The sequence below is a fragment of the Xenia sp. Carnegie-2017 genome, unplaced genomic scaffold, assembly GCF_021976095.1.
Source record: "Xenia sp. Carnegie-2017 unplaced genomic scaffold, XeniaSp_v1 HiC_scaffold_13, whole genome shotgun sequence".
NCBI lineage: Eukaryota > Metazoa > Cnidaria > Anthozoa > Malacalcyonacea > Xeniidae > Xenia > Xenia sp. Carnegie-2017.
The window spans coordinates 6,964,505-6,986,802 of NW_025813436.1; the positions used below are offsets into that span (position 1 = coordinate 6,964,505).

The 22,298-nt window shown below is 34.5% G+C and overlaps 8 protein-coding genes and 2 long non-coding RNA genes across 12 annotated transcripts; 4 read left to right on the top strand and 6 right to left on the bottom strand.

Moving 5' to 3' along the window:
* Window positions 1–625: 625 nt before the first annotated feature.
* On the bottom strand, window positions 626–1,108 carry LOC124459344. Its single transcript, XR_006953577.1, has 2 exons — window positions 1,024–1,108; window positions 626–857 (listed from the first exon to the last, which is right to left on the bottom strand). It is a non-coding gene; the product is annotated as an uncharacterized LOC124459344 (long non-coding RNA).
* LOC124459178 (nuclear receptor coactivator 4-like) lies at window positions 1,030–4,295 on the top strand. 3 transcript variants are annotated; one of them, XM_047008714.1, is made up of 4 exons: window positions 1,030–1,131; window positions 1,692–2,428; window positions 2,621–2,726; window positions 2,847–4,295. In XM_047008714.1, exons 2-4 carry the CDS (start codon window positions 1,700–1,702, stop codon window positions 3,215–3,217), a joined length of 1,206 nt encoding a protein of 401 aa, XP_046864670.1. In that variant the 5' UTR covers window positions 1,030–1,131; window positions 1,692–1,699; the 3' UTR covers window positions 3,218–4,295. The 3 variants fall into 3 exon arrangements, with proteins under 3 accessions (XP_046864670.1, XP_046864657.1, XP_046864664.1); XM_047008701.1 differs by having other exon boundaries at window positions 2,621–4,295; XM_047008708.1 differs by having other exon boundaries at window positions 1,123–1,222; window positions 2,621–4,295.
* A 1,815-nt stretch (window positions 4,296–6,110) lies between these two features.
* On the top strand, window positions 6,111–6,934 carry LOC124459324. The gene is made up of 2 exons (XR_006953563.1): window positions 6,111–6,290; window positions 6,719–6,934. It is a non-coding gene; the product is annotated as an uncharacterized LOC124459324 (long non-coding RNA).
* On the bottom strand, window positions 6,853–9,714 carry LOC124459113 (HCLS1-binding protein 3-like). Its single transcript, XM_047008646.1, has 6 exons — window positions 9,449–9,714; window positions 9,202–9,364; window positions 8,676–8,948; window positions 8,244–8,596; window positions 7,513–7,995; window positions 6,853–7,159 (listed from the first exon to the last, which is right to left on the bottom strand). The coding sequence occupies exons 1-6, from the start codon at window positions 9,469–9,471 to the stop codon at window positions 6,985–6,987; spliced, it is 1,470 nt and encodes a 489-aa protein (XP_046864602.1). The 5' UTR covers window positions 9,472–9,714; the 3' UTR covers window positions 6,853–6,984.
* Window positions 9,715–9,784: 70 nt separating this feature from the next.
* LOC124459483 (60S ribosomal export protein NMD3-like) lies at window positions 9,785–13,993 on the top strand. The gene is made up of 16 exons (XM_047008942.1): window positions 9,785–9,923; window positions 10,145–10,279; window positions 10,352–10,445; window positions 10,710–10,790; window positions 10,994–11,122; window positions 11,201–11,291; window positions 11,501–11,579; window positions 11,704–11,800; window positions 11,887–11,939; window positions 12,074–12,138; window positions 12,403–12,539; window positions 12,614–12,729; window positions 12,857–12,929; window positions 13,140–13,252; window positions 13,569–13,639; window positions 13,781–13,993. The coding sequence occupies exons 1-16, from the start codon at window positions 9,883–9,885 to the stop codon at window positions 13,879–13,881; spliced, it is 1,476 nt and encodes a 491-aa protein (XP_046864898.1). The 5' UTR covers window positions 9,785–9,882; the 3' UTR covers window positions 13,882–13,993.
* LOC124459490 (chromatin accessibility complex protein 1-like) lies at window positions 13,730–14,722 on the bottom strand. Its single transcript, XM_047008950.1, has 4 exons — window positions 14,568–14,722; window positions 14,409–14,487; window positions 14,293–14,334; window positions 13,730–14,215 (listed from the first exon to the last, which is right to left on the bottom strand). Exons 1-4 carry the CDS (start codon window positions 14,718–14,720, stop codon window positions 14,124–14,126), a joined length of 366 nt encoding a protein of 121 aa, XP_046864906.1. The 5' UTR covers window positions 14,721–14,722; the 3' UTR covers window positions 13,730–14,123.
* On the top strand, window positions 14,714–15,433 carry LOC124459491. Its single transcript, XM_047008951.1, has 2 exons — window positions 14,714–14,864; window positions 14,944–15,433. Exons 1-2 carry the CDS (start codon window positions 14,852–14,854, stop codon window positions 15,294–15,296), a joined length of 366 nt encoding a protein of 121 aa, XP_046864907.1. The 5' UTR covers window positions 14,714–14,851; the 3' UTR covers window positions 15,297–15,433.
* On the bottom strand, window positions 15,373–16,631 carry LOC124459487 (peflin-like). The gene is made up of 4 exons (XM_047008947.1): window positions 16,488–16,631; window positions 16,062–16,377; window positions 15,782–15,983; window positions 15,373–15,695 (listed from the first exon to the last, which is right to left on the bottom strand). The coding sequence occupies exons 1-4, from the start codon at window positions 16,518–16,520 to the stop codon at window positions 15,527–15,529; spliced, it is 720 nt and encodes a 239-aa protein (XP_046864903.1). The 5' UTR covers window positions 16,521–16,631; the 3' UTR covers window positions 15,373–15,526.
* Window positions 16,632–16,696: 65 nt separating this feature from the next.
* On the bottom strand, window positions 16,697–20,312 carry LOC124433328. Its single transcript, XM_046983089.1, has 6 exons — window positions 20,277–20,312; window positions 18,922–19,178; window positions 18,438–18,754; window positions 17,380–18,261; window positions 17,043–17,246; window positions 16,697–16,880 (listed from the first exon to the last, which is right to left on the bottom strand). Exons 1-6 carry the CDS (start codon window positions 20,310–20,312, stop codon window positions 16,825–16,827), a joined length of 1,752 nt encoding a protein of 583 aa, XP_046839045.1. The 3' UTR covers window positions 16,697–16,824.
* A 743-nt stretch (window positions 20,313–21,055) lies between these two features.
* Window positions 21,056–22,296, bottom strand: LOC124459489 (ubiquinol-cytochrome-c reductase complex assembly factor 2-like). Its single transcript, XM_047008949.1, has 4 exons — window positions 21,927–22,296; window positions 21,752–21,817; window positions 21,603–21,678; window positions 21,056–21,490 (listed from the first exon to the last, which is right to left on the bottom strand). Exons 1-4 carry the CDS (start codon window positions 22,083–22,085, stop codon window positions 21,423–21,425), a joined length of 369 nt encoding a protein of 122 aa, XP_046864905.1. The 5' UTR covers window positions 22,086–22,296; the 3' UTR covers window positions 21,056–21,422.
* Between the last annotated feature and the right edge of the window lie 2 nt (window positions 22,297–22,298).

Below are 22,298 nucleotides of genomic sequence, written 5' to 3' on the forward strand. Positions count from 1 at the left end.
AGTCCTATAAATCAATTTCATGGCCATAATCACTGTATGTATAATGTATGTAAATAAGATCATCAGCAAATACGATAAAGGTAAGTTATTTTTCAGGCTTATTACATTGCCTTCTCATATTCCCCTTTTATGATAATGCAACAGTTTTAAATATTATCTTTTTTGTAGATTTCTACATCTGGGTTATTAATTGAAGAATTAAGAACAGACTTTCAAAATACTTGATTTATTTCAATAATGGAAATGCTATGAATAATGACTGCAGCGACTGTACCATTCAAGTTTGTATTGTATAAAAGTGATTCCTCGCTAAAACAACTGAGTAACATGAATCAGGTGAAAACACATGATATACTAACAAAGAAGCACAGGAGACTTAAGAGATACATATATGACACCATATAGCGATTTGTATTGATGGATGTGTTGATCTTGTGCTGTTGGTATTAAGTGAATGAAATTCTGAAATTTCATTTAAGCTCCAGTTAACATGATTTAATTGTTATTGGCGAGTTCTAAATGACAATATGCAAATTTTGTAAAATGAGCTTTGAAACTGTTCATCCAATTATTCCATTTTGAAATTAGCATAATTATACATACATACAGTGTTATTTCTTGCATCTACTTCTATAAATTGATTTATATGACAATTTGAAAATAAAAGATGACACAATTAGCTTGTCTTTATGCAATGACAAAGTATACGAGTGGTTTCTTGCTGTATTTTTATTTTTACCATTCATTATTGTATTGTTTATGGCAGATGATAAATGATGGAAAACACGCAATAGCAGTTTCCAAACTGTTTTACCTTACTTGGTAGAGGGGCAGCACTTCCCTTGCGATAGTAACTCCTAGTATTAAATAAATATAACTAGTCTTATGCCATTTATGATTATTATAAATTCCAACCAATCAGAAGAGTTGTTTTATCCGACCCAGATCACTGACCCAGATCCGATCATGCCACCCATAATCCCACCATTCCCCTCCCCTAAGACAAAATTAATTTCATCATACCCGTCGGCCGCATTGTTATCCGCCATTGTGGAGTCATTCCAGTCGTCCTATCAAATAAATTGGTGTGGGGTGCCTTGGTATGATCATATTCCTTGTGGAGTTGCGAAGGTAAGATATTTTATCATCCATGTACTCAAGTCCTCGCTTATTATGCTGAAATTTTCGGTTTTATGCCCCTAAAGTTTCACACATCACCGATGTAAGTATTTATAATCTGTATATGACTGTTTAAGTCTGGTTCATAAGTTGCTTTGTGTGTCCATTCTAGACAACGGTCGTTTTTATTGCTAGAGGTTATGAATTGTGCTAGTGCATGTGTTTATGTTGAAATATTTTGGGGCATTTAATGTTTTACAAGCTGCTGAAAAAAATGAAAAATATTTGCGGCTTGGGTTTTACTTGGCTGCCTCATGAAATTTAAATTTTTAATTACATAACATCACTTGTATACCGGTGTTTACTATAACCTGTAAAGAATCTTGAACAGAAAAGAAGTTTTTTCATAACCATTTGAATAGAGAATAGTTTGATGATGTCGTTGAATTACTTCTGTTTTTTTACTTATATGAAAGACGGGAATGTTTTAAAATCTAGTTCAAGTTGATATTCTTCGCATAGCAATGATAGCATTTAATTTAATACTGAAATGTAAACCGCATCTCACAAAGGTTTCACAATGGATGACATCAAAATGGAATCAAATATCACCGAGAGACTGCAACAGGTTATAGAATCAACCAACACTGCTCTTAGTCTGGCCAAATCTCAGAAGAAATTGTTTTGTAAAAATGTTTTGATTGCTAAAAACCAGATTAGGGATGATATAGGGATTCATTTGGATTTGCTCCGCAACCGAGAGGTGTGGCTGTTGGAGCAAGTTGAGATTCACGCTCAGATGCGAGAAAAGATCATTCAAGGTTATCTTGATAAAATTTCCACTTTGCAGTCAAAGTTGCAAGTTTTTGACGAGATTTTGCAGAGTTCTACTGATGATAAAAATGTAGAAGTGCTTCATCATGTTGAGGATTTTCTTGCAAATCTTGGTCCGGAATCATTGCTAATGGATGATGCCTTTAAAATATGCTTTGTTGCTGATAACTTTGCACTAGCTGCGGCATTGAGGATGTATGGTACTGTTGAAGCAAGTAAACATTGCACGTCTTCTCAAAGTGTAGCAGTAACAGGAGAAAAGAAGCTGTTGCCAAGAAAGTGTTGTCATTCTGAGAAGAATAGCCTTCACAGAAGTTTTGAATACATAGAAAGTTTTCCATTGAATGAATGGTTAGTAAAGTGCAAGAATTTGGAAACTAATGTCGCTGATGGTGTTTCTGTTTTTCAGTGGAAAACATTTGAAGAGCTTAAAACTTCAAAACATGAAGAATGGCTTTATTGTGATAGTTCTCAGGTAGTTTTATGTTGATTTTCAACTTCTCTGTCAGCTATACAGATCTCAGACACTTCATTCTAGCGTTTCTTATTGTAAACTCACTCAATTTAGTAGGCATAATTTCAGAATTACATTTGTTGTAAATGAATTTTAATCATTATGATTTAATGGTGTTTGTTTTGTCTAAATTTCTCAAATTGTCATCTATAGCCCACTGAAAAGAAAATCACTGAAGTGAACAAATTCTTTGAGCAAAATAAAACTTCTCCAAGTGCTGAGTGGTTGTTAAAACCAACAAACGTGGAGGAATCTAAAGGTGTGTTAGATAATCCACAAGTCATCATTGATCTTCCTTCTGGGGATATTAATGATTGGCTTGTAAAATCAAATAAAAGTCAAAGCTCCATTATTGAAGATAAAAAAATCAATGATGTAGGCATCTCATTTCAAAATTGTAATATTGGCAAGAAGTCCGATGAGGAATCCTGGTTACAAGGAAGTGCTACACTGAAGGGTGTCACAGTTGATGCTGGGACAAAGCCTAAGAAGCTTGATTCTGATTGGCTGATAAAGTCAGTTACGTCTCATAAAGTTGTTGAGCAGCAGGAGTTTGGTGATGGACATGAGACGAATGCAAGTGATTGGTTAATTAAATCTCCTGATCCCAAGCCAGATTATTGTGAATGGTTGAGGCAAGAATCCATCGATCAATGCAAAGGTTGTGCAGGCGAGAATTGCATTAACGCGATTGAAAATGTTTTGAATAAATCACAAAAAGATTGGCTTGTGACAGTCACTGATTGGTAAACTTTAAGGTTTCAATGAAATATAGCATGGGGAAGTAATGTCATTTTTATGTTATTTTAGAGTTTTTAGTCATTTTACTGTAGTCTTCAATTTGCTTTTGAAAACTGAATTGAAATCGAAGCTTCTACACACATATGCAGAATTTTTGATAAGATAAGAAAATCAATAAAAATCAAGTTAGATGGTGAAATTTTTAAGCATTTATTGAACGTTTCAAATGAATTTTTTCAATTCAAAAGCAAGTTACAATCCAGGGATCGGTTGCACAAAGGCCAAATAGAGTTGTCTACTGGATTAGTCTGGATAGCAATATTTTAGCGCTTCTAATGTGCTTTTGAGGAGGAAATGTACGATTTGAAATGAACAAACAATAGAATACAATGTTGGTTCTAGAAATACATTTATTATTGCTAATAGAATATCAATTAACACTTTTTTCACAAGTTTATCGTTCAAAAAAGTTACCAACAATAGATAACGCTATATCCAGGCTTAGTGCAACCGGCCCCAGGTAACAACATTTGGAATAAATAACGTTTAAAAGCAAGATATTCGTTCTTTTTAATAAAATTAAACGTAACCAAATAAAATAATGTCAAAATTGATTCGTCAATTGTCACCGACTACTTCACCATTAGCGTAAAATTACCCATCCAGATGTTCGAGGGCAAAGTACGTCGTTCTGTTTTATGCGCGCATGCGTTAGCGTCTTTCAACAATAGCAGCCTTTGATTGATCAGGACAAATTAATACCATTAAAACCAATGATTAAAACTCGTGTCAGTTGTCATGAGTTTTAGTGAAATATTAAAAACACAAAAGATGTCAGAATATTGATCTTCTCATACGTGTACAATATGAGACGAAATTTACGATAGAAAAGAGATATGTTGACAAGTCATGTTATACATCACGACTTTGTTGGTGGTAATACTAACGACAATGGAAAGTAGACATATTGATGATTTTTGTATCGTGTTATTAGTCATTACTCCAGACGCATTTTTTGTAAATATTTTTAAATGACGTAAATCATATATTAAAGCAACATTTCATGCACGAAATTCGTGCCCTATGACATGAGTTTTTCGTTATCATCTGACAGTTACTCGTCGTATGACGCAGCTACTCCTATATTTTAATCAACTCTTGAATGTTCTGGCGGGATTGAAGACTTTGAACTTCCGTCCCCCGCTGCATATTGCCACATACCATCCAGGCATGACAAGGCAAACACTTAGAAAATATACAAGGTCATTTCACGCCATTGAGATGTGAGAACAGAAACAGGACACTTTATTTTAAATATAATAGCAATTTCATTATAACGCAATCAAACACTGTCCGTGTTTTTTATATTTATATTTTATCTTTCATGCGTTACACTTGGACGGAATGTCATTGCTGGAAAATAAAATAATTTGCCAATTTTAATGACGCTCTCGTGTCGTAATCACCTTGCGCAATTAACTTTAGCCCATTACTATAGGGAGGTGTATGTATTGAGCATTAAGCTAATTTTCCTTCAGTAATACAAGGTAATAAATCACCTTGTGAAGAAATGTCTTTTGATTTTTCCACCGTTTGCAACCAATGAAGAATCATAATGTTTTTACTATCATTAAGACTTTCCTCCTCACTGTCTGTTTCATCAGAAGACTCCAGGCTACCTCTTCTCACAACAGACCTCTCCAATGGTCTTGAAATATTTTCCAAGTTGCACGTGATGTTCTGTGTAGTTTTGCTATCACTTTCTAACGGTAGCGTTCTCTTTTGTAGACTATTTCTTCCGCTATCGATTTTTTTATCTACATTTTTTTCTGTTATTAAATTCCTGTTTTGTGCTGTCAAGTTAGTATTTGTCAAGCATTTCTCTTTTAATCCCTTCGGTCTAAAGCCATTGTCTATAATCTGCCTCTCGTTGCAATTTTTTACTTTTGAATTTCTTGAACTCCTTGAAATTCCGGAATAACTGCTGTCAGTCATGGACGTGGAAGGTCTTCGATTTATCATAACGTTACCAACTCCATTTCCAATTTCAACTAAAGGCACCAGATCAAGATTGATCAGTCGGTACTTTTTTGGAAGATTGCATTGCTTTGATGATGTTGAATTCAGTATCAAAGGGGTTAACGGTCTGGTTTGTTGTTCGTTATTCCTCTGATTTCTCTGACAAATCGGCGGTAGTTCTGCTTTATGAAATTCGGAGGTGCTATTTATACGTGCATCTGTCGGTGTCTTTATCTGCGCCTTTCGTCCCTGAAACACTCGATTGTTTTCATATGTTGAAGGCAGGCCTTTGAAAGCCTTATGTAGGGATATCATTTTTGTATCCTTAGCGATTCCTTTTCTTGTCAAGACATTCCCTAAGTCTGCATTGTCATCCGAACATATCGGTTGTGTTAGTAAAGTAGCTACATTGCCTCCAGCTGACATGATGTGTTTATAGCTTTGAGATAACACCAGAGTTTAAATAATGTCCACAATAGATCTAAATAAACAGCGAGAACTTACTTTCAACTTGTGTCTATGACTATGAGGAAGATAGACTTGAACGATTGGTAAAAACTGTAAACGCCGGGATCTCTCAATAAATGGAACGCACGCAACCCTTTGTGAAAGAAAATCTCTATTTATCCACGGCGGGTGTAATTATGGCGAGAATCGTTTACATTCCTTGAGAATTGATGAAACTGCTGTCAACTGCGTATGAAAGCCGATAATTCCAACATGAACGAGACATACCATTGATACCTTGTCATTGTCTTCTCTCAAACTGCACCAAAGGTTTCACTTGTTTGAACCTTAAAAACGTGACGTCAACACGTTTTTAGAAATGTCCGGTTAATATCAGTTTGAAGGGTAATCTTTTATCCTCTTGTGTCATCTAGTCGTCCAATAGATGTTGAGTTACCGAGCTTTGGGTTTTGTAAACACGTGTTAATTTCGTGCAATGTCGCTATTTGAGTTTTTTTTCCATCATTGTCGACATTCCTTCAATGATCATATGTCACATGTGGTAGTTCGTTTTGAGTACTTGTAATGATGATAGTTAAAATGAACAAGCAGACTGGTATGTTACATTACTATGCTTTTTCATTTTTACTTTGAGTTGGTTCTTTTAGTGCAGTACATAGGAAAGAACTGGATGGTTTCTTTTTCATTCCAGCCTGAAACGCTCTTAATTACCTTAAATTAAACAGATATTTTATGACCAGTCGTCTGTTTTAAATGCCTAAATGAAAATGTGTTAAATGTTTTTCATAACACTCCATCGCTAGGCATCAATAAAACAGTAATTAACGCCAGCAAGCTAACATCTGTGATTACCCCCAGCTTTGTAGGAGACTTAGTTGTATTTCACGATGTTTGCTTTTTGTGACATTTGTTCATCCGATATTACGATTATCATTAAAATACTTTTTCTTATTGTTATAACGTACTAAAGGATTACTGGAACTAATGGATAATGTGAGACTGTTTAAATTCCTCCTGTTGTAGGTGATCGTGAGTTTTGCGAGTGAAAATAAGAGATCGGAACGAGGCGTTGGAAAAAATTTGTGTTGATTTGGCTTTAAATAAATAAGAAATAATTACCATCGAGATGTCTGAGAAACGACAAAACACACTCAGTGTAAAAAAATATTCTCTAATTTCAGTATTCAATTACATTTTTTCATAAATTCGTCTACAAACAAATACAATTTCCAAATCGCACGAGTCCAAATCTATACTCAATTATTTGTCATTCTCCTAGCTTCCTTGCGTCATGAGAACAAGTTGACATCATCGTTTAGCGCAATGTTTTTCTTAATATATTTTGTGATATCTTCTGAGTCGTCCAACGATTTAAATAAATCATCATCGTCGTCATCTAAACCACTTAAAAAATCCTTTGTTGAAGGTTTTCCAAATATATCATCCAGTGTCTCGGATTTCGATCTAAAATGTAAATTTGGTAAGTTGAGTACAAACCGCACAAGAATGGTTCAAAGGTACAAGAAGGGTCCCACAGTACAAGAATGCTACCACGTTACAAGAATGCAACCACGGTACAAAATGGGTACCTTAGAAGAATGGGTACCACGGTACAAAATGGGTACTTAGAAGAATGGGTACCACGGTACAAAATGGGTACTTAGAAGAATGGGTACCACGGTACAACGAAAAAGAGTACCACTAAACTGATGAATTTAAGGAAACGGTATTTTATGGATGATGTCGTTGGAAAAAAGGCTTTAGTTTAAAAGAGGCATGCTAAAAATATCACCGCTAAATACAAATTGTTTGCTTACTCTGATATTTTCGATTTAGAACCATCTGTTGTATTCTGGTCAGTTTTCACCTGAATGTCAACATTCTTAGATCTTGTTCTAGGTTTTGGTTTTGGTCGAGTTCCTTCTAACTCAGACTTGTTTCTTTCATCTGTAGCTTTTGACAATTTATCCACATCATCTGTTGACTTATTTGACTTGACTGGTTTGGCTGATTTATCTGACTGGGCCAAGAAGTCTACATCAGCATCTGAACCCACAAACCTTGGTTTGGGAGTAGGACGAGGTTTAAGATCTGGTCTGGAAGTAGGTCGAGGCTTGAGATCTGGTTTGGGTGTAAGTCGAGGCTTGAGATTTGGTTTGGGTGTAAGTCGAGGCTTGAGATTTGGTTTGGGTGCAGGGTGCGATTTGAGATCTGGTTTTGGTGCAGGGTGCGATTTGAAATCTGATTTAGATTTATGCTTTGTAGAAACATTCAACAATAAGTTTAGATCATCTTCAATTCTAGGAATGTAAAAAATGCATTGTGAGCAAAATTAAGGAATGTTGGGTGGAAGTGATATTTAAGCAAGTGGTAACACTGGTCCTCATGGCATTGTGAGCAAAATTAAGGAATGGTGGGTGGAAGTGATATTTAAGAGCAAGTGGTAACACTGGTATACTCATGAGATACTTGTGTCGTTTATATCAATTGTTATTTCATCTGTTTTTTTTATATCAACAGCAATCTAAAATTAAAGACTATGTCATACTTGAATAAATCTGGTTCATCATCACTGAGAAAGAGATCAACTTTATCAAATTTCTTGGCTTCTTCGGGAATAAACAAATCACTAATATCTGTCTCTTTTTCTTCATGGTTACCAAATGAAAACTTTCCACTAGATTTTATAAAAATGTCAGCTTTTTCATCATCAACTACTGATGACTCTATGCTCATGTGAAATTTTTCAGTTTTGGAAAGTGGATCATTTGGTTGTTTTACATCCTCAATTTTTGTATCATCACTGCTTGACATATCATCTTCATCTGACTCTTCTAGTTCTGTAACACCAAAGATATCGCGATCTATTTCCTTATCTTCCAAAGACACTTCTGCAGTCTCCTGCAACAGAAACGAATACATATTAAGATTTTTATTCTTATATGCCTAAAATTTTTCACTTTGTCAATGGAGTGCAAACCGTTGGTTTTTCTGTCATTTCTGGTTTTTGAAGCTTATTCTGTTTTATAGTAATCTTGTTTACATCAAGAAAACTCAAGACTGGAGAACTTGAGCAGAGTTTTGGTGTCTTAGCCACAAGACCAAGCAATTCTTCCAAGAACTTTTTGCGTTCATTCAGGGTTTTTTCAGTTATAATAAGAGAAAGTTTTGGTAAAGGTTGAAAATTTACACTTGGAAATTTTGCAACCAATTTAGAGTGTAGCTCCTCCACATCCTCATACCTCTTAGCAACCTATAAGGAGACCAATATTTTAATAATTAATCTTTCAAAAATAACTTACTCTTTGAGTGATGTGCTCACATTACAATACTTCAATACTAAATTACAAGCTATGATAAATTTCCCTCCAAAGATTATATAAATAGCACACATAAGCATTCTATGTCAAACACTTCCAACAAACTTTGCTAAACTTACAGTGACAATATATAAATTTCATAAGATATGTTAGTAAAGATTTTAAAAGCAATTAAAACCAACATACAGCAAACTGCACCAAATCAGATTCTTTGTGTTGTCTTGTTTTAAAGTAGAACAATCGAGTTATGACAATAATGTGATACAATACTGTATTGACAATCTTTCCTGGAATAACTTGATATTCTGGTACAATGATATCAATACCAGTTGCTTTATTTTTTAATTCCCTGAAACGTTGAAATACAAATATTGTATTTTTGAAAATTTTTTACTTTTAAACATTTCATATGTTTGTAAATTGAATATTATACCTGTTTGTTATTGTCGGAGGCATGTTTCTTTCCAAGACGAATGGTTGTAAATGTATCGAACTGTTTGAGTTTACCAGAAAACGCAACAACCGGAATTTAATACCACCCGGACTTTTTAGTTCCGAAATAGTACGAAATTCGAAAAGAACTGCTTTCCTAAATGAACAAAAAAAGTTTTTGTAGTCCAATATCAATTCATGTTTTCATGAGTTTTTTGTGTAGTTCGGGATTCTTCCATTGAATACCCACATTAGTCCTAAATACACAGTTTTTCCCCTAGTTTTCCAGAACATTTAAGGTTGTCGGATAAAAATACAGGGTAATAATACCCGATAGTATGCTGCCATGTTGGAAGTTAAAATTTGAAATGCAAGCCATGATGCAAGGTACTGGTAATTAAACTAATTTTATACTTTGGAGTTTCAACATTTGCCATGGAATATGTTGATTTTCTTGCAACTGGTCCACGCACAATGTAAGTATTTAATATTTGAATATGTTTGCGCCAAATTAAGTCCTATGAGCGTCTCAAAAAAAAGTAATTTTCAAAAAGGCATTTCTCATGTTTATATTTTTACGACCATAAAGTTAAAGAATGTTACGAATAATTTTACATGTAATAACCTGTGTTTAGTTTACTCTTTAATGTCATTCGAAACAAAGAAAAGTGTCTTGAATGTATAATTTGCTTTTAAGCTTGTGTTGTCAATGTGGCACAATCACACAACCTAATCCATCAAACATGTGTGTGGCCTGTCTTCGTAACCAGGTTGATATAACAGAGGGAATACCAAAACAGGTTCATTTAAACTTCTGTAAAGCTTGTGAAAGGTAAGCCCACCAAGGAAGAGCTGGGAAGTCATATATTACAATGATAGCAAACTTTGATTCTTTCCTTAAAAGGTATCTTCAGCCTCCCAACACTTGGGTTAGCTGTGCTTTGGAATCACGAGATCTATTGGCTCTATGTCTTAAGAAACTGAAAGGTCTTTCAACGGTACGAGTGAATGACAAATGTTCATTTTTAATGGTGATATACCATTTATGGATAAAATTGCAATGATTTATTTCCATCACCATGCACTTCGCTTGCTTTACAATACTTATTGCTGATAAAACAGTTAACACAAATCTGTACTCCTTTTTCATGACTTGTGACATTGCACCCCTCACGATAAACATGTTGCTTTTACAATGTTCATTGAATGTCTGTAGATATGTGTAAAACATTTCAAGTATTGCATTTCCAATTTGCCCTCAGGTTCGACTCATTGATGCTGGATTTGTATGGACTGAGCCTCATTCAAAAAGAATTAAAGTTAAATTGACAATTCAGAAAGAGGTACTAATGTTTGATTTACACAATTTATTTTTTGAAATTTTTCAAAAGGTTCAGATAGACTATGTCTAATTTTACTTTTATATTATGCTATATTCATACATTTACACAAGTTGAATTAATACCCAGCCACTAAAATCTTTCAATTTCATTATGTGACATTTTTGAACTCTGATGATAAATTTAAATACTTTTGTTGTCTTTAGGTTTTGAATGCAACAATATTACAACAAGTCTTTGTTGTTGAGTATGTTGTTCAAAGTCAAATGTGTGGAGATTGTCATCGACGAGAAGCAAAGGATTACTGGAAAGCTCTTGTTCAAATAAGGCAGAAAGTAAGAGAAACTGTAATATCCTCAAGAAAGTTGACTTGAGAAGGCTTCTTAACATTATTTTATATTGTCATATTGCAGACAAGTCATAAGAAGACATTTTTTTATTTGGAACAAGTCATCATAAAGCATCAAGCTCATCAAAATACGTTGAGAGTAAAACAACAATCAGGTCAGTTAAGACATCATGGTAGCAATTTTTGTACTAAAATTAGGCTAGCATGTAGCTTTACTATTGCTGATAAATTTATATTAATCATTTTATGAGATATGTATTTTATGATTTGGAAGTTTAAGATGATGTGTAAAAATGTAATGTGTATCATCTTTATTGATCGTGCAAACTAGATTCATTCAGTTATTGATTGTAAATTTTTGTAGATGGTCTGGATTTCTTTTTTGCGACACCACAAGATGCCAAGAAGTTTGTTTCATTTCTACAATCAGTTGTACCTTGCAGGTACCGCATAAATTTTTTCTGTCTTAGCATATATTTATTGAAACCTTGCTAAATACACCAATAAAAAATGGCTTCATTATCTTGAAATGTCGTGTTGATGTGTTGTTTATAAATCATCATTTAGGAACAAACTTTCTCAAAGACTCATCTCTCATGATGTTCACACAAGCAGCTATAACTATACCAATACACATTCTGTTGAACTTATTCCTGTTTGTAAGGTAATTTTTACAAATATCCAGAAACAAGTTTTATGGCAAATGTTGTGATTTATTGAATGAGCTTGTTTTCCTGTTTTGTACTTTAGGATGATGTTGTTTGTCTTCCTATAAAACTTGCACGATCCTTAGGGACTATTGGGTAACTAATATAACTTTGTCATTATAATAGATGGTCATTGAACTAATTCCACATATGTTTGTCATTAAAATAATTTCACATCCCATGGTTTTCATTAAAATAATTCCACATCCTATGGTTGTTTGTATTTATAGACAACTTGTAATATGTACCCGTGTTACAACAGCCATTCGAGTTCTTGATCCAACAACACTCAAAAGTAAGAGATTTCTTCTTCATTGTTTTTAATTTAACATGATTGTGTCATACATCATTAGCACATCATCATTATAGTAATTGATCGGCATTCACTTCATTAAATACCTACCTTGTAAACATCATGGTTTTAAATCTTTGGATATAATTTTAATTTATTTTACTAGTAATTTCCATTGCATATGTCAGTATCTAATGTTATATGTCAAATTTATGGAGCTGCAAGAATCCCTAGCTAGTAGCTATACAATTTAATTTTCATTCCTAGCTGCTGAAATATCAACAAATGTGTACTGGCGAACACCATTTCAAAGCTTATTAAGTTATAAACAATTGGCAGAATTTATGGTTCTACAATGTGAACCAGTTGATCACTCAACACACAACTCCTCTGTTATTTCACAGGTTAGATGTTCAACTCCTCACCATCTATACCTCAACTACACCCTTTTATCTTTTATGTACGTTGTTTTGATTAGTATTGTCTTGCGGATGTTTGGGTGACAAGAACGTCTGACATTGGACTCAGTGACAACCAGTATCATTGTCGTAGCCACTTGGGTAATCTTTTAAAAGTCGGAGATTTAGTCCTTGGGTAAAATCCATTTTTTCACTACTACTACAAGTTTCACTACTACTACTATGTGTTTTTTTCACTACTACAACTACAGAAAATCTCCACTTTTTATTTATATAACAACACTAGCATTCATGTCTTTCAGAATTGATTTCACTACATCAAACATAAATGATGTCAATTTAAACAAGTTCACTCCAGATAAATTACCGGACGTGGTAAGAACGTTTACTTCATTTTGTACATTGTTATTTCTAATCGTCAAAAGCACCCTAGGAAACCATGCAGTCAGCATTAAATGGGAGTATTAGTTCATTAAATCTATTTGAATATTTGTTACATACTTTTAAAATTATACAATAGTGAATGAGAATACTCCAAATGTTGTCTTTATTTGATGAAGCTTGTAAAATTTTAATTAACATTAGATTTTGGTGAAGAAGATTTATGGTGATAAGAAAGAAAGAAAGAAGGCAAGAAAGTGGAAGTTGAAAACATTAGAGAAAGATATTGTGGGAGAGAATCCTGAAAGCATTGAAAAGTAAACTTCCTTTTTGTTTAATGCAGACAAGCCAGTTTAAGTCACCTGCTTATAAGCAATAATGTGCTCTCTGTCAATTCTGTTTAGCAATTTTATTTAAAGTTTTTTGTGCATTTTATAATTTTTATTTTGGTGAAGCGGTCATTGCATGTTGTTCCGTTTCATGCAGATTAATTGTTTAATTGGATATATTGGGCTCAGCTCAAGTCCACCCAACTTTAGTTTTTTTTTTTCAATTTGATACTTTGTAGTTCTTTGTTTCCTTGGTTTGGGATTTTCAGAGAACATGTATGGTTTTTATTGTTTCATTTCATAGAGAGTTTGATGATTTCTTAGAAGATTTAGAGGAGGATCAAGTATATCGTCATAACGTTAATATTTACAAAGGTAATTTAATTGGTATTTAAAGGCTTTAGTATAATATTAGAGTCACTTTTCTATGAAAAAATGGGCCTCAAGGAAGTTGAAACTTTATCATTCACAAAGTTTGTATCTTTTATTCATGGCCACTTTAAATTCTCTTTTTAGATAAGCACAAATATGGCGTGACATCAAATGCTGAAGATGTGCCAGAAGTGAGCCTCGATGAAATGCTGGATGATTTAAACTTGAATGATGAAGATATGTAAGAGATTGTAGACCAGGCTAAATATGCATGTTGTCATTTCTGCCAACATGTCACCTTTCATTTGAAAAAATAAGTTTTAAAATAACCATTCTCAATGAGAAATATTTCTTGAATGTCCGTCTGCATTATTGTATAAAAATGCCACATTTACACAGTAATTTTTTTGGTCCAACAAACACCAACCAAAGCAAGATCAGTTTGAAAGTTCTTGAGGATTCTATCCACATTGAATGCATCCAACATTTAATCAATTTCAATTCTTTTGGCATTTTTTCCTTGTTTGCTTTTTAAGGCAGCCAGATAGTCCTTGGCCAAGACTTTCGGTGGAATGATGTCTTAACAAAGAACAAAATCATTTTATTGCTTTTTCTTCAAGCATTAACGAGAGACTCTACCAATATTTTAAACCAACCAGCTAGGAAATCCAAACTATCTTGTTCAGCAACAGCTTCAGCTGGCAAAACAAGGAAAATAATTTCGTTTATTTATTGCACTCAGCCAACTAGCGATATATTAAGATGCTCATACCTAGTGATTTATAAGTAACTTCGGGTTTTTTTCCCTCCATTTTTTGAGCTTCTTTTGCAAGATATGCAATGAACAGTTCCTGTTTTAAAAGAAGTTTTACAGACCTAAGTCCAAGAACTTATAATGGGAATAAAATGTTATATATTTAAACCGACTTACCGTAGCTCTCGCAACTGTGAATATGGATTCTTGTCCAGCGGTGATTGACTCGGGAGAACTTTTCATTATCGTTTTAATTCGAGCTAAAGGCAAACTAACGAGTTTGCCTTCTATTTCGTTTTTTTCCGCCATTTTGGATTGTGGAACGTGCATGTGTTTCCATTTAAGAGTAACGTGAATTATAAATTTCATTTTCATTTATTGGATAACTCAATTTTTTCTTGAAAAACAAGGTTTTGAGTATATTTTATCAGAGGAGTGCAGCGAATTAACACATATTTGACATGAGCTTACAAGGTACGTGATTTTTATCAAACTTTGATTACACTCAATTCTTAAAATTGAGGAATCACCGTAATACTTTCAAATTATGTAGTGGATAGTACTGCCCTACTACACAATGTGCCAGACTCAGATAATCGAAATACGGATGCTGGCGGGGGAAATGCTGAGGATTTGCAAGAAATACAAAAAAACCGTGCTCTTCTGCGTGAGCGTTATCTCCGTGCATTGTTTGCTGTAGCCAACAAACCTTGCTCTTTACGGATGTACGAAAAAACAGAAATCAACGCCACCCTACGTTCATCGGATATCGAGACGACGACCTTTCAAGTTTCAAATTTAGAGACGCCAATGGGAGTATATCCTGAAGCATTAATACGAGCTTCGGATATCCTCACAATTACTGTATCATTAAATTGTGAAGAACAAATCAGCACTGTTTATTGAATCTTACTCTATTGCACATTTATGTAAATAACCTTATTCACTGTTATAGTTTTCTTTGTATGTCACATCAATGAAATAATTTAGAAATATTTTATTGTAGAACAACAAGTACATACAACACGAAATCGATACTCTAATGTGGAGTGTGAATCTTGCTTTCACATTACACTTGGTCACACTCATTGTTCATCAAAGATGTCACAAAAAGTGTTCTCACATGTAATCGATTTTCAAGACTTATTTTCAATAACCATGCACATGAAGTCTTCATAGCTGACATTAATAATCCCAGTTAAGTTAGTGTCTCGCAAACGGAATGCATCGGTGAGAAGTCGAAGCATCACACAACATTGAATAAAGCTGTCTAACTTCATACTGCGACGGGCAACTGTATCAAACCTAAATAATGAAATTGTTCTACAGTAAAAATGATGGTGCATTCACAACACTTTTACTTGGCAAACACAGTAAGTGTTTTATCGTACCGTGTAATCAAGATATTGGTAAAAATTGGTGAGAGTCTGTAGCCCATATCATTGAGAGCAGTTTGAAGTTCATGTGTCTCTATAGCACCAGAATGGTCCATATCATAACGATCAAAAACTCCTTTCCATTGTTGGATATAAGTCCAAAGATTGCAGAATTCTTGGAAATTAATTGTTCCTGATTGGTCTTTGTCAAACATACCTTGACAGACATTACAGAAAGGTTATAATGTTATTTGTAATTTTTGTTTCATAATGCAAGTTAAACAAAACTACATACTAATCATCAAGCGACAAGTCTCATCATTGAAGTGTGTCCAATTGCCATTCACTAATGCTTGTTTCAACTCATTAGATGTAATTTGTCCAGACTTATCATTATCAACTGTGATAAACCAGTTCCATAAAGTGGGGTCTGCCCCAGGTGGTGGAGCAATGCCATGTGGTGGTGCTGAGGGATAACCTCCCATACTTGCAGAATGTAATGGGTTGTTGTCCAGGGTAACCCTGTCCGTAACCAGGATTTTGTGGCTGCCCAGGTGGTACGTGATATCCATGCATACCTTGGTAGCCTGGCCTTGCTTGAAAATTTTGACCTAAGCAACATTTGCAATGAAGTAAGCCTCTCAAATACAAAGCAATTCAAATGTAAGTGTATGTTATAAAAGATTTAACGTAGAAAACGGTAAAAACTTTTAAATCCTACCATAAGGGCCAGAGTTATAACCTTGTTGACCATAATTCCCAGGAAAGTTTGACATTTTTAAGACGGATGTTTTCAATTTACTCGGAAATAGAAATAATTGGAGGAAAACAATTGCTTGCTGCACGTACTCAAAAACTCAAAAATTAAACATATTCTAATTTATGTTAACTATTCAAAATAATTATAATTTATTCAATTACAGTTGTGACTTTAGTTTTACTAAGAATTCAATCTTGAACACTTTTTAATCGACTTTTTTTCTTATTTATCACACTATTGACTACTTTATGCTACAAAGAAGTGGTTAAAGAGCTGTTTTGTTTCATCCAAGGTTTAATCAAGGCTGTCCTTGCTCTTCTAAAAAGCCGGAGGATCTTTTGCCTTTACGAGTTCCTGAAAAAATAAAGGTGAATAGGTGTGCAGAGTTTCTCGTCAATAATGGTTTCTTTTGCGTCATTAGCGAACATGGTAAGTTTTGATTTATGATTGTAAGTGTCAGTGCTACATTGATCCCCACTATGCTATAATCTACACGTATGACATATCGTGTATTACCTGGTCGTCGCAATACAAAACCATGTTTGGCACTAGCTCCTTTTAAACTGCTCTTGTTAATAATCTTGATTGGTTGAAGTTTTCTGCGTAGTATGCCAATGCGTTTTAATACTGAGAGTTTTGTTCTAAAAAGTTTTGCCGCTTTCCTTGATAACCGGGGCAGACGTAAACGAGGTATTTTCTGTCGTTCCTTGACAGACATAGCTACATAAAAAGAATTTCGGTAATAAACTTTTTCAATCCCAAACTATGGCATTAAAGGATTGTGATTGCTTACTAAATCACTAGTGTCACAGAATGTATGGTTAACATTTACATAAACAATAGTGAGTCAAACCTTTAATGGATCTATATTCCCATTTATTTGGATCCACATATTCAGCACACACACAACCAGGTTGTCTGTTGAGGTCGAGCATGTCTCGAGAGCGAAGTGGTGTTGCAGTCATCAGGCCTTGTTGAGTTAAGAAGTATGTATTGAATTTGTGAGCATTGCTTTGTTTTTGCCAATCCCACCATATCTTATCAATAAAACCATGATGCAGAAAAAACTCAGGAGCATAGGCCGAGTTTCTTGTACACATTGTACCATCGATGATACAATGTACCAAATCATGAAATTGCACTCGTAACATATATTCAAAATCCACGAAGTTTGAAGAACTTGTTGACAAAAGATTCTGAACAGCGATCTCATCAGGAGCTGTGCCTGCAAAATTTCTCCTCAAACAACCATTAGAACCTGGAAGCGACCACACTTGACTACGAAATGGTCCTGTGTTAACACAACTCCCCCCTGGTACTCCATTTCCTCCCAATCCACCCGGGCCAGCGCTCCAAACAGAACTAGTAAAAGGGCTCCCCCCGACCAGACTCCAGTCCCAGTAAGGCACAGTGATGCGGCAATCTATCTGACGTAGCAAATTTTCATATTGAAGGATGAACCATCGATGCCAAGGAAGAAAGTAATCTCTGTCATGTATTGGTGTAGAGAATATTGTTCTATGCAGTGTGAGAAGGCTCTCATATTGCGTTTTATAAGCTGGGTTTGTTGAAGCAATCTTAACAGTGTTGATATAACGGACGCGTTCACTGTAACTCATGTCTGTAAATTCTTTACGTTGACGACAACAGGACATAAGTTTACCGTTCACACAGCGGCATTTTCTGCCACATTCGTCGTAAACTATTCTCCCATTTCTACATTTTCGTGAAATATCTGAAAGGTAATGGAATTTGTATGAAAATGGCGTTGTTGAAAAGTGTATCTTTTCTCACTCAACTTTTTCATGCATTTATCATTTTTAGGAAATGACAAATATTTTCTCTAAAGAATTGCTTTACCTTAGAGATATCGGTAACCTGAAGATGCTATGGTTATAGCTAATAACTTACCAACGTTAATTAATTTCGTAACTCGATTTAAAGCTTTATAATTGGCGATATGGAACACGTGTTTCTTTGATGAAGCTATTGATTTTAGCTCTGCCTCGCGAATACTTCGCGTTATTCCAAACGCAAAAATTGTCACGCCAGCTCTTTTCAACAATCCTGCCGGTATTGATGGTCTTACTCCACGGTTCGACCGTCCGTCCGTTAAAATGAAGATCAACTTCTTGGCACCAGTCCTTGCTCCAGCGGTCGGATTAAAGATAAGATTTGTCCGTACGTAGTCCAGAGCTTTACCCGTGGCAGTCCATCCAGCAGTGTAGCTATTAAAAGAAATTAATTTTAAGACAGACTTTCCATAGAATGATAACCGTTTATTAAAATGTCAATGCAAATTCACCCAGTTATTGCTTGCTTTTTGATGTAAATGCTTGGACAAACTTAATTCACGGGATGTTATAGGCTACCCTAGGTTGTTTATGTTTCCTACCGTATCTTTCCTACAGCTGGTCTCAAGCATCTCTTATATGGATGACGATTGAAATTGAACTCAAGATGAACTGCAGTGGAGTAAGTCACTATTGCAACGCGTGTTTTGGAGGGGAAGATTGGGTAATATTCAACAAGTGCTTTCACGAAACGTTTCTCCAGATTAAAGTTAGAGCTTCCAATGCTCCCTGACTTATCCAACACGAACACAAGATCAATTTTCGATGAACCTAAAGGTGAAAGGAAATATAGGTTATTCTAAAAAGAAAGTTTTCCAGAACCAATACTAACAATAAACTATGTAATGTTTACGAAATTCACGCGATTGTTCTAACTATGGGTAATGCACATTTTTCCACTAAGTATTTGGTTGCGTAGCATTGAACATAAATGACCGGAATAACATCATTCCTGTACTTGTGATTTATTAAGTTTGTTTGGTGAGACAAATATTCATTAAAAACTCTTGGTGCCCACCTACTCTTACGTTCTTTTAAACCTCTTCGTGTGCACTCAGAAAATGGTAAGTATATTTTTAACATTTTGTGTTATGTTCATATTAATTTTCATTAATGTCAATGGTATTACAAAATTTCTGTGTTACCTTTAGGACCTCGTACGCCTGGTCTACGTCGTCTTTTCTTGCTAGCAAAGCGTGCAAATGAGGACTTCAAGCGAGTGAATGTCTTTCTTGGTGTTTGAATTGATCTCTTTTTGACTTCGTGCAAAAAATTGTCATATGAAAGTTGTTCATCTGAGGGCAAAATAAAACACAATTGGTATTTAGCTTTTGAAACCATTAAAACTAAAATGTAAACAATTTATTTCATGGTTCAATCTTCAAAGAAAGTTGTTAAAATTTCTTCCGGCAAGATAGGGTTAGTTACAATTTGATATTTCAACCATGCCGGATGTCAATACAGAACTGACTTGCAGCTTTATCAATTTTTGTAAATTATACCGAAAATTTGTAGTAAGGAGATACATTCCTTTTAAATTGCTTAAATCTTTGTCACAAATACCTGAATCCAAGTTAAAATTAGCCAGGACAAAACCTGCATACAGCAGAACCAACAAGAAACACCTTGCCATGTTTATCATTGAAAATGAGGAACAATGATCGACCAGCCTTTTTAAACGTACTTATATCGACGTTTGCGCAAACTCGGTATTGGCCTCTTGACGTTCGTGTAAAAGAAGTTGATTTTAAGCGTGGGAGAGAAACGAGTTTTTCGTTTCCGAATGCTTTCTTCGTATTTGAAAGAAAAACTCATTTCCTGGACTATTGTGATTCGAGATGTCTTGAGAGTTGTTTACCAAAAAAAAAGGCGTGGGATATTTAACAATCAACTAAACCTTTTGCTCTTTAACAACGCCACAAGCCATGGTCATTTTTTAGAAAGAAAGAACAACGTTATAAAGAACAACATTTGCAAACAGTATATTCATTAAGCTTAACTTTCGTTCTTTAACCAGAAGGGTCTATTATTTGGTTGCGAACATGGAAAATTGGAAATTACTTGTTTAACGTCTCGTTATGACAAAATGCAAATTCAATACAACAGCGCAGTTAATAATTATTCGTAATCAATTTCATCCTACGATTATATTACTGTTAAGATATCGTAGAAAATACGTTTGCCTGAACGGTACAATGCGAAAAGTCTTTGAACAGTTGTCGAGCCATTCTTTTTCTTTATTGACAAACATAGCTACATTATTTTTGCTGTTGACTAATCGACTCCTAATGTTTGTGAATTATAAAGTGTTGTTTTCAATAACGTAACAGAACATTCTCGTTTCATTACACGAAAATGTGTATGGCGTGTCTAGAATTCCCTCCGCTTTATTGATAAGGAAAAAGTGTATTGTTGTAATGGCAAAAAGCCAAGTTAAGGACAATAAAAAATAATTCGTCACGATGATTATAATATTCACCCATTCAAACTTATATAAATTACATTGACGTTTGAAGGTCTTTTTTCCTCTTCAACAGTTTAATTTTCACATGTTTGTAAATGTAGATCGTTCAGGTTGGTATAGTCCTGAGAAGGACTGTTTTTGTTGATTTTGACTGACGTTTAGACAACCTTAGCGGTAGTCATCTTCAGAGTCAAAACAGTCCATAACGATACTCCCGGGTTCAAACCATTTATTTTAGTTTAATTTTTTATCAATAAGTTAGCGATGTTATATGAAATGCCACACAACAAAAAAATTATCTGGGAAAGGTATATGAGAAAACCTATCACGCATGCGTAATTGGTACTGCTGAATATATCTTCACGTCAACACATTACAGAACGTTTCAGCAAGTTACATTTACAAAGGTCTTTTAAAATTATAAGATACTTAAGAAAACTATTTCTTTTGTAGTCTCCCGCTAGATATATTGCCGTAATACATTTACTTTTACAATGCTATTAAGGAAAAATTGAAAAAGGAAACAAACTATCAAAGATTCGCCAAAATGGAGACTGAGACAAGCTTCATGTTTGTTGATCATTCCTTCTTTCCAGCCAATCTGGCAAAAAATCCAGGTCGTTTTTCTTTTACTTGCTTTTGAAAATCTGTCAAAAAAAACGTGTAAGAATATTTTTGCTGTTTCTGTTGTAATGAAGCAAAGGTTGATGTTACGAGATTCAGACTAAAAATATCAAATGATAAAGATATATTATTTACCTGTGCTAAGAATGAAGTCATATGCGCCTGATTTTTGAGCTTCTTGTGTAAACGCTATCTCGCAACGTCTTGGATACTGTCAAAAAAATCCATTTTGTTTGTTAAATGTAATTCGTCTCATTTTGAATTTTTAGGAGAAAAAAGATTACCTTTTCCTTGTAATAATTAGAGCTTATTTTTATTAAACTATCTAGCATTCTTGATGCTTCTTTTTCCTAAATACAATATTAGTTAGTGTGTACATGACATGGTTGCAGAAGATACATCATACAACTGCTTCCTTCGTCATGGAGGAGGTGGTTTCTCTCAAAATACGCTTTGTACCTCGATTTTTCGGTCTTGAAATTGTGTTTTTAAGTTCTCTTTTATGTGAGAACCGAGGTCTCGCCCTTGCCTGCTCGTGTCTATTGGCCATTGTTCGCAAATTTGCAGAAATCTCTGATATATTTGGGTTGCTTGTGACGCCGATTTTCTGGACGCCATCTTGAATTTATGTCTTTTAAAAACTACTGTATCCAATTGTCGATAGCTTTTAGCAGTTATTTTAGAAAAACGCAATACACGTCAAATTCGCCAGTATCATGAATTGTTTGGGAGAAAATAGTATATTTTTCGGGTAATTTGATGGTACATAAAGACGAAAATATTGAACGAGAAAATGATACGTAACATCACCATCAAGTATATAAGGTAATT